This window comes from Poecilia formosa, unplaced genomic scaffold, assembly GCF_000485575.1.
Source record: "Poecilia formosa unplaced genomic scaffold, Poecilia_formosa-5.1.2 Scaffold743, whole genome shotgun sequence".
Lineage (NCBI taxonomy): Eukaryota > Metazoa > Chordata > Actinopteri > Cyprinodontiformes > Poeciliidae > Poecilia > Poecilia formosa.
Window position 1 is genome coordinate 79134 of NW_006800682.1, and position 10040 is coordinate 89173.

The 10040-nt window shown below is 48.6% G+C and overlaps 2 protein-coding genes across 3 annotated transcripts; one reads left to right on the top strand and one right to left on the bottom strand.

The window, feature by feature from the left end:
• The first annotated feature begins 100 nt into the window (after positions 1–100).
• On the top strand, positions 101–4598 carry LOC103131310 (protein SET-like). The gene is made up of 8 exons (XM_016666568.1): positions 101–297; positions 1589–1646; positions 1714–1856; positions 1934–2037; positions 2119–2232; positions 3146–3316; positions 3389–3514; positions 3857–4598. The coding sequence occupies exons 1-8, from the start codon at positions 228–230 to the stop codon at positions 3875–3877; spliced, it is 807 nt and encodes a 268-aa protein (XP_016522054.1). The 5' UTR covers positions 101–227; the 3' UTR covers positions 3878–4598.
• Positions 4599–5720: 1122 nt separating this feature from the next.
• Positions 5721–9687, bottom strand: skp2 (S-phase kinase-associated protein 2, E3 ubiquitin protein ligase). 2 transcript variants are annotated; one of them, XM_007542923.2, is made up of 10 exons: positions 9491–9687; positions 8851–9062; positions 8672–8783; positions 7898–8041; positions 7338–7472; positions 7159–7257; positions 6961–7088; positions 6716–6767; positions 6514–6621; positions 5721–6274 (listed from the first exon to the last, which is right to left on the bottom strand). In XM_007542923.2, exons 1-10 carry the CDS (start codon positions 9502–9504, stop codon positions 6064–6066), a joined length of 1215 nt encoding a protein of 404 aa, XP_007542985.1. In that variant the 5' UTR covers positions 9505–9687; the 3' UTR covers positions 5721–6063. The 2 variants fall into 2 exon arrangements, with proteins under 2 accessions (XP_007542985.1, XP_007542984.1); XM_007542922.2 differs by lacking the exon at positions 9491–9687 and having other exon boundaries at positions 8851–9079.
• Between the last annotated feature and the right edge of the window lie 353 nt (positions 9688–10040).

Genomic DNA, 10040 nt, shown 5'->3' on the forward strand with positions numbered 1-10040 from the left:
CTGATCCCGAATCATTTCATGCAGTTCCCGTGGCGTCCACATCCCTCCGGGCCACCGGGGGCAGCAGAGAGCCATAAATGTGTTGACGGAGGCGGGTCGGTTTGTTCCCATCGTGGCGCTGCTGGCGGACTGTTGTTTGTGAGGTGAAGTAACTTTTGTCGTCAGGAGCTGAGATTTAACCCGCCGGGAGGAACTTCAGGTCTACAGAGCGTCGGAGAAGCGGCAGCATGTCGGCCTCAGCGGCTAAAGTGAGCAGGAAGGAGAATTCAAACCACGACGCAGGGGACGAGACCTCCGGTAATAACGGTTCTCCTCTCAGCGCCATTTTCAGCTGTTTACCGTCATTATGCCGTCCTCACGGCCTCGGGTTCCGCTGATGGACTCCTGTTAACCACATCCTGGGAATTAAAGCGCCTGGTTTCCAGAAACAGCCTCAGTTCGATCAACAAGTTGAGATATTTAGTGATGCAGCTGCAGCTAACTAGCCGCGTTAGCCTCCGTTAGCTTCTACTAGCTTCTGCTAGCCTGTAGCCGTTAGTTTACAATAAAGCAGGCCAGCATTTCTCAGTTTGGCTCCTAAAAGCTGTTTAAATAACCAGATCGGGCTAATTCACCGAGTTTGGTTCAGTGTGAGCTTTTATTAAGAGTGAGGCGGCAGAAGGAGGCGCTGGCTGAGCTGAGGGTTTTCACAGCAGAGCCGGAGCCCGTTTTTCATTCAAACCAGGCCGCCTTAAACGGCAACAGGAAGGAGGGGGGTGGAGGGGCCGTCTGCGGGGGGAACCCACGATCTGCAGCGTGGAAAACCCCCAGCGAGGAGGGAATGCCTCCAGGAAAACACGACCCGGATCTGGGAGCCCTGGGGCGGAAACCCCGCGTCCTGATTCCTGTCCTCCAGAGGGTCCGGAGATACGAACATGTAGAATCACAAAGATAAAATATATAAAAACAAAGAGCAACAAGGGCAAGATTACAGCATAAAATGCTGGACAGATATTAAACATAAGCATAGAAATGTGGAGAGTAGAATCATATTTTATATAAATGTGTTCACGCATTAAAAAAATCTATTTGCAGTAATTAAACATAAAACTGCAAACACCAGTTGGGATGTAAACATCAGCTGAGTGTGAAGGATCTGTGTTCACGCTGCTTTGTGCACCCAGGATGCAGCGGTCTGCCTGAAGGAGCGCAGCAGCGCTTTTTAGATTATACTTCTATTTTATTGTATAGAAGTTTACGTTTATTTCATTATGTTGAGTGTTTTGTGTTTCTTGCTGCTGCCCAATAATTTTCCAATCCTGGATCTGAAACTGCAGTAAAGCTCAAATACTCTGAAATGAAAACTGTTTCTTTTATTTAGAAAATATTGTTCATGTTTAATATTTAACTCATGAAGGGAGTTTAGAAATTCATCAAGTAGATTTTTGGCAGTATGAACGCTAACAGACTGAGGATGTTTATAAGATCGCCTGTCAACATTTCCAAAATGTTTTTTTTTTATTTTAAACCATAATAATTTGGATCTTAAATTAATTTCTCGTATTTTACTGGAATATTATTTCCTGAATCTTGATGCTTTGTGTTTCAGAGAAAGAGCAGCAGGAGGCGATCGAACACATCGATGAAGTACAGAACGAAATCGACAGGTGAGTTTGAGCCCAACGCGTCGTCATGGAAACCGTTTACTGTTCTGACACGCTGATTGTTTTCTAGATTAAATGAACAGGCCAGTGAAGAAATTTTAAAAGTAGAGCAGAAGTACAACAAATTACGCCAGCCGTTCTTTCAGAAGAGATCAGAGCTCATCGCCAAAATCCCAAACTTTTGGGTCACAACATTCGTCAACCATCCACAAGGTAAACAGCCGGATCCGGTTTTGGTTCTGGTTCCTGTCATGAACAAATAAAAACTCCTGCTCTGACTGCTGCTGTAGTTTCGGCTCTTCTGGGGGAGGAAGATGAAGAAGCTCTTCATTATCTGTCCAAGGTTGAGGTCACAGAGTTCGAGGACATCAAGTCTGGATACAGAATAGATTTTGTGAGTCTGATTGATTCTGTCAGTTTGTTCTGAAGCTGACGATGTTTTCTGATCCACCCGTTCTCCTCTGTGTCCCTGCAGTCCTTCGACGAGAATCCGTACTTTGAGAACAAAGTTCTCTCCAAAGAGTTTAACGTCAACGAGGGCGGAGATCCGGTTTCCAAATCCACTGAGATCAAATGGAAAGCTGGGAAGGTGCGTTTGCTCCGTACGATCTAGAAAAGATTTTTACTGCAATTCAGCAAGAAGAAATCATTTTAATAATCCTGACTAACCTGAAACAAAAGACCTTTGGTCAGAAAAAAAATCTCTTTATAAGTTTTAAGCAAATATGTAGTTTCAACTGTATGTTGTGTTTAAGCATTTAAATTGATCAGGAAGGTCATTTGTGTTAACAATTGTTTCAATGTAACTAATATTTATTATTCCTAATGATGAGTTATTGATCTTTGTAATTGAAATGAAGGTTAGCCTATATCTTGTTTCAGTTTAGCTTGTTCCTGCTGTAGACTGCAGGACACCATCACAAAACTTTATTAATAACAGAATTGAAATAGAGAATCTTCTTTTAGTTCATTTGTAATTGCAAAGTCGCGTGCTGAAAGTTTCAAGAATTTAGCTTGAAAATTCTTAGTGCTTAAATTTTGCTGTAGGAAAAGTTTACAAACCCTGTATCGGGTTATCTCTTTAACCCGTATCGGGTTATCTCTTTAACCCGTATCGGGTTATCTCTTTAACCCGTATCGGGTTATCTCTTTAACCCGTATCGGGTTATCTCTTTAACCACGTATCGGGTTATCTCTTTAACCAGTATCGGGTAATCTCTTTAACCAGTATCGGGTAATCTCTTTAACCAGTATCGGGTTATCTCTTTAACCACGTATCGGGTAATCTCTTTAACCAGTATCGGGTTATCTCTTTAACCCCGTATCGGGTTATCCTTTGGGGGGATGGGCAGCCTATTCCGATGGGTAGCCCATCGGAACAGGCTGCCCCCCATCAGGATTGGCTGAATCTGGGGGCAGTCGGCGCTTGTTGATCTGGTGTGGTTGGGATGACAATCATTGCTGACATGTGACCATTGACCTTTGACCTCTGGGCTCTGCAGGACCTGACCAAACGGAGCGGCCAGACGCCGAACAAAGCTGGGAAGAAGCGTCAGCACGAGGAGCCGGAGAGCTTCTTCACCTGGTTCACCGACCACTCGGACGCCGGCGCCGACGAGCTGGGAGAGGTCATCAAGGACGACATCTGGCCCAACCCGCTGCAGTACTACCTGGTAGGTGCAGGGGGCGCCGCTGGGGCGGGGGGGCACTACTGGGAGGTTCGCTGACTGTCTGGACGCCCCCAGGTCCCTGACATGGAGGACGAGGAGGGTGAGGACGATGAAGAGGAGGATGAGGAAGGTCTGGAGGACATCGATGAGGGCGAGGAAGAGGAAGGGGAAGACGAGGATGGCGAAGGGGAAGATGGAGAGGTGAGAGAGCTGCAGCTGGTCGCTATGGTTACTGTAAACGATGTTTCCTTAAGCAGGCTGCTGATGGCCCTCCAGAGCAAGCATGAGGCGACGGTGGCAACCAGAACACCGTTGCTATGGAGACTGAACTGATCTGTGGTTGGAGGAGACCAGCTGAACGTGTTGCTATGGCAACACGCTTTAACGTTCTGGATTAAAGCAGTCCGCTCAGATTATTGATCTGATTCTGGTCTTAACAGTTAGTGAGAGCATGAACCGGTTTCAACCTGTTTGGAGTCTGGTTCTGTTCTGACCCGGTTCTGCTGGACCTAACCTGGTGTCTCTGTCCCTCTGTCTCTGCAGGACGACGGTGAGGACGACTGAAGCGCCTCGGCGCCGTCCTCCCACTGTGACCCGTCTGTGGGAAGGGGGTGGGGGGGTTTGTAAAATATTTTTTTTGTTTCTAATATTTTCCTCCTGTGTGTCGTCGACCCGTCGGCGCGGCGCCGGCCCGGCGTCAGGCCCAGGGGACGGCGCCGGACCGTCCCGTCATCGGTCTCCGGACGCACCAGATGAAAACAACGATAACTTTGTAGCATTCTGCACGTCATTTCCTGTAGATTAAAGACGCGTCCGTTAGTTGGTCCAGATGGCGGTTCTGTTGTGTTTCTGCTAATAAGCCATGGTGCCGTGAGAACGTCTCATCCTAGCATCTTTAGCCACTTTTCTATATATATAAATGTATATTGTATGGGTGGTGGGGGCTCTCCCATGAAGCACCAGCTCGTTCCTCAGTCTCTACATGTTTCCGCTCAGAAAGCCAGTTGGGTCGGTTCCGGCTCGACCCGCTTCTCCCAACACATGAAATCCTTTTTTTGTCTGTTTTAAATAAAAAACCCAAATCTGGAGACTGGTTCTGGTTCTGAACTCATTTATTACTAATCTGATTTGATCCTGAAGTAAATCTGGAACGAAACTCTGCCAAGAAGTTCAGTTCATCAGCTTTTCTAGAGTAACTGGCTTTCTGTGACCTGAACGGAACCGGTCCGGTTAAACATGTCCGCCTCACTGGAAGTGACTTTTCTAATAAACCAATATGGCCGAATCAACCTGGGCTGTGGCGCTTTATTCCGAACTGCGGATCCGGTTCATAAATCATCTGGTTCTGACGAACTGGATCGATCCACCGGATCGAATAAATGAAAAAGTGTTTCAAATCATTTCCCCTGTCGCTTGTTTCCTGTTTTATTACGATAAAATAAAAAAACATAAAAGGGTTTCAGACGCGCCGCTGCTCCATCACAGCTGATTCAAATGGTCCAATTACCGGAGCGGGTCGAACCTGGAGAGTGAAACATGAAGGATACCGGTACCGGACCCGGATGGCTCAGCTAAAGTAAGAAATCTGGAACCATGTTACTCATGCATGTCACAGCTTCAAATTAAATAACCAGTTAAACGTTTAAAGTATTCAGGAAGTTAAATATTAAGTTAGCAAGATAAATGTTTAGCTTCAAACGATTTGTTAGCTATCCGAGTACAGAAGCGAAATATTAAACTTTGAACAAATTAGTGGGAAAAATATTTAGCTCCAAAAAGTTTGTGAGCAAAATTTGAATAAATATTTAACTACAAACATTTAGCCTTAATAGTTTGGAAACTAAATGTGTTGATAAACTAATTTTGGAAGCTAAATGTGTAGCTAGAAAACTTAATATTTAGCTGAGAAGCCAAGTATGAAGCTTCAAGCTAGTTAGCCAGATAAATATATTGCTAACTATTTTGAACCTTAATATTTCAGTTCCAAGATAGATAAAATAATTTTCAAAGTAAATATGGAGCTCAATATTCAATTTGCCAATAATATTTAGTTTCTAATTAGCAAGCTAAGTATGTTCTGAATATTTAGCTTTCTAGCTAAACATTTTAGTTTCAAAACTGCTTAGCAAACTAGATGTTAAATATTTAGCTCCATATTTAGTTGGTAAATTAAATATTTAGTTTGAAATCATAAATGAATAAGTGACTCATTTTTCCCTTTTAATGTCTAAATAATCCAGATTATTTGATTAATTTTTGATCAACTTCGTCCTCCGGACCGGTCCAGGAGTCGGGCCGCCTCCGGTTTCCCACCAGGAAATGACATCACTCAGACCAGGAAATGACATCACTCAGACCAAGAAATGACATCACTCAGACCAGGAAATGACATCACACTCAGACCCAAACAGCTTCCAGGGTTTAATACAAACACGATTCAGACAAAATCAGTCAACATTTTCAAGTATAAAACTGGATCGGAACCGAACGGATCCGTGTTTAATCTCCCGGTTTTGATTGGAAATGATTCAGGTCGTCTTTGGACCCGTCGGAACCAGAACCTCCTCTTCCATTAAAATTGTTCGGTGATTCCAGCGTTGAGTCATTATTACAGCAGACCGTCCAGAACTTTAATGTCAGCAGAACCGGCAGAGTCCAACAGCAGCCGGGTCGCCCAACAGGAGGCCGAGTCCATCGTCTGGCCCCCGGTACCAGGAACACTGAACAGAACCAGGAACCCGCCGCTCCAGTCAGAACCGGACCTTCAGTCTGCAGCCGCGGCCCCACATGGTGCGGTCGGGCTGGGCGGCGCCGGCCGGAGTGGGCCGGGCCACGGCGGAGAACGGCCGGGCGTTGATGGCGAGCCGCGGCGAGTCGTCCTGCAGCGCCGCCAGCTGGCCGTCCTGGACCAGACCGAACACGTCCAGGAACCGCAGCGACGGGATCGCCTTCCCGAGGTCACTGGGGACAGAACCAGAACCGGGTCAGAGCCAGAACACCAGCTGACAACTAAGCTATGACGTCCAGAACCTTTGGAAGCTCCATCTGGTTCCGGTCCAAACTCATCAGCCGGGTCGGATCAGAAACTTTACCTGATTCTACCAGTTAGATTTGAAAAGTGTGGCCTGCCATTAAATCCATCCCCACTGAGTCAGAACCAGGAAGTGGGTGTAGACTTTGACTAGGCCGCGGTGACTCACCACAGCGCCGCCAGGTGGATGTGGTAGCAGCGGCTCAGCGACAGGTGGAGCAGCTTCTTCAGCCGCTTCAGGACCAGGAAGCTGTCGGCCGTCAGCAGCGTGCTGTCGCTGCAACCAGAGACACCGTCAGAACCAGAACCAGAACCGCTGCAGTACCGCCGCCGGCCACACGGCAGCAGGAAGCCACGCCCACCGCTCTCACCTGAGATCCAACGTCTGCAGGTCCGGACATCGGTCCACCAGAACCTTCACATCTGCAACAAACGGGAACTGATTCAGTGGGACAGAAGAACTGTTCACCCGAAACAGAACTGTTCATCAGACAGGCGATTTGTCGAAGAACTGAATCACAAAGCAGATAAACCGTCAGCCCAGGTTCAGTTAAACCCTGCAGAGCGTCCAGAGCAGGGGTTCTGGCCCGGCTCAGACCCGGTTCTGGCTCCTCACCGTCCAGCGCCAGGCTGTCCCGGTAGCCGCTCAGGTTCAGGTGTGTGACGGAGGGGCTCAGCTTCTCCACCAGGTTCTGGACGTGGTTCCTGCTGAAGCTGCACCAGGAGATGTTGAGCTGCTCCAACCTGAGGCGGAACGCAGAGCGGATCAGAACCGGGACCGGTCCGGGTCGGACCGAGCCGAGCCGGTTCTGACCTGCGGCAGGAGTCCAGCATGGTGGCCAGAGCGGCGGCGGAGAATCCAGAGCAGCCGCCCAGGTTGAGCTGCAGCAGGTCCGGGTTCTGGGCCAGGCAGCTGCAGAGCGGACAAACAGAACCGTCAGAACCAGTCCTACCTGCCCGGCCCAGCCCGGCCCACGGCTCCGGCCCGGTTACCTGAGCACGTCATCAGACAGCGGCAGCGCCTCCAGGCTGAGGCGGCGCAGCCGGCTGCAGCGGCAGACGACGCTGCGCAGCGCCGAGGGGGAAACCACGGAACCGGACAGGTCCAGATCCACCAGCTGGAGCCGCCTGCAGAACCAGAACCAGAACCAGGAGTCACCAGCTGCACAGCTCCAACCACGGAAACATTCAGAATCCACTGGAACAAATCTGAAAGGTGCGGCCTGCTTTTACATCCAACCCCTTTACTCTGAAACCGCTAAATAAACTGGACTGGACCCGGCGGTCCAGATGTTCTGGTTCCTCACAGGGCAGTGTGGTGCTGAGCCTGGGGTTAAAGGTCACCAGCCTGAACATACAGCATTATGGGTTAGAATGGCCCAGTCAAGGTCCAGACCTGACCCCAGCTGAGTGCAGGGTTTAAAGGCACACCGCACTTTTCAGATCTTATTATTGAATCTTTGGGTTAATTAAGAACCCAGAGCAGAACCACGAACCGGACTTACCGGACCGCCTTCTGCTAGAGCAGAACCAGGAGGAAGTTCTGGACTCACCCGGGTTCTGAGAGGTCCAGTTCCTCAACAAACGCCCGCGGGCAGCGCAGCCTCTGGACCCCGGTCCTCAGAACCAAACGCAGAGCCGGGTCCGTTTGGGTCAGGCCCTCCAGGTCCACACTGACCCACAGGGACTCGTCCAGCCTGCAGAACCAGAACCAGAACCGGACCTAGTTGGGTTCCTTTAACAGGTTCCAGACCTAAACAAACATCTGTTCATAATTTAACGATGCGGAGCGCCGCTCTGTTACTGGGAATACTGGGAAAAAAGAGACTTTCAAATTAAAAGCCAACAAACTCAACAAGCTTTAACTCGATTCTAATAATCGATTATTCTGACGATTGATTGGATAAAAGACAGAAAAAAAATCACATTCTGCAGATTTTTCATCAAACATTTAAAATAATTATAAACAATAGAAATGCATTAAAATATGAAAATAAAATCTATTTAAATAAAACTAAACATTTTATTGCCTGACGCTGATCAGGTGGCTGATTATTGATCAGTTGGATGGAAACGTGGCTGATTGGAGATTTTCCACAATGTGAAGCAGCTGAAGCTAAAACTGGACCGGAGCGGTTCTGGTAGAACAGATCTATACGATATGCGCCGATCACTGCCTGAAGAGGCCAGTTAGCGATTAATCGATTACTTGATTGTTTCAATAACTGATCATTTCAGCAGAAATTGAAATGATCATAAAAATGACTGTAAATTGAATAATGAACTGGTAGTGAGTTGGGACCCATCAGAACCGGTTCGGGACTCACGCCAGGCGGCGCCAGCGGCGGCAAACCGCAGAAACCCGCAGCAGGTCCGGCAGCGGGAGGCAGCCGCAGATCCGCAGCAGCAGCTCGTCCGGCAGGTGATCCCAGGAAACACCTGCAGGGAAACAGCTGGAGTCACACCTGGACCACCCTACGGAACCAGAACCGGGCCGGGTCCCCACCTGAGCCGGACCGCCGCCTCCTCCGGGACCTCCGGGCCAGGACGAACCGGGCCTCCTGGTTCTCCTTCCCCAGGCAGGCCGGCCAGGGCTGTTTGGGCCGCGGGGAGCGCAGCAGCACCAGGTCGGTCGGAGTGGACTCGGAACCGACGGAACCGAGGCTCTTCCGCTTGATGCCGAACCGCTTCTGGCAGGAGAGCTCCTGCAGGGGAAGGCTGCAGGCACAGGTCATAGGTCACAGGTCAGAACAGCACACCTGGGAAGGTCCAGACCGCTGAGGCTCCGGCGGCTGTCCGCCATGTTGGTGCTGATAACCGGGAGGAAGCCTCACCAGTTCATACTGGTTTAACTGGTTTAACTGGTGTAATCTGGGTAATCTGGGGTTAAACGGCTGGAATGAGACAAAGAGCCGCTGATAAACTGGATCAGGAGGAAACGGCGCCATTTAACACGAATAAAGTCAGATTATGGATAAAAACAGATCAGATTATAATAATATATTCAGAATCAGACAGAGAAGCTGACCAACTCACTTCATCCCGTAGATTAGTTAATCTGACCGGTTCATCAGTCCGCGCTGTTCCCTCCAGAATAAAGTGGCGGAAAAACGTCAGAAAGGTCAAATCAATCCTGAGTTTCCTACCTGTCCTCCGACATCCCGCCTTTCCTCAGTAATCCGATAATCCCGCCGTTAAATCCCGGATTTCACCCTGAAGTTTCTCACTGCGCTCCAAACTCAGACTCTTTAAACCTGCCGCCAGCGCACACGCGCCCTGTTTTCATGACGTAGTGACGCGTCGTCACAGAGTGACGCAGCCTCGCGCTGCGTACCGCCCCCTGGCGGCCAGGAGGAAGAAGGACAGTTATAAATGATCCAACTGCTTCTAATCCGGATTATTCTGGTTGTTCTCCAGCATCGTAAGTTTCCTTTTATTCTGTTGCTCTGAATCTTCTCTGCATTTGGTCACATCAATCCCAAACCGCTGAAGTTCAGGTCTGATTAGTTTAATTCAACTAAAATAATGATTAAAAGTAAAGTTATAGTTACAGAGTGAATTGTTGCTCTAATAAACGATCTAAACGTGTTTATTCCATGGACGTTTAATTAATTTTGTCCCTGTTAGCCCTCCGTTGTAACATTTTGCCTCAGACCTGAAGCAGCTGCAGTTCTCTGTAGCAGCCAACAGGTGTCG

Coding starts and splice junctions, on each gene's coding strand:
- LOC103131310 (XM_016666568.1), top strand. CDS start 228: ATGTCGGCCTCAGCGGCTAAAGTGAGCAGGAAGGAGAATTCAAACCAC. Junction 1,857..1,933: donor ATTCGTCAACCATCCACAAG/GTAAACAGCCGG, acceptor CTGCTGCTGTAG/TTTCGGCTCTTCTGGGGGAG. Junction 2,038..2,118: donor CTGGATACAGAATAGATTTT/GTGAGTCTGATT, acceptor GTGTCCCTGCAG/TCCTTCGACGAGAATCCGTA.
- skp2 (XM_007542922.2), bottom strand. CDS start 9,079: ATGACCTGTGCCTGCAGCCTTCCCCTGCAGGAGCTCTCCTGCCAGAAG. Junction 8,784..8,850: donor GAGGCGGCGGTCCGGCTCAG/GTGGGGACCCGG, acceptor GTTTCCCTGCAG/GTGTTTCCTGGGATCACCTG. Junction 6,768..6,960: donor GGACAGCCTGGCGCTGGACG/GTGAGGAGCCAG, acceptor CGTTTGTTGCAG/ATGTGAAGGTTCTGGTGGAC.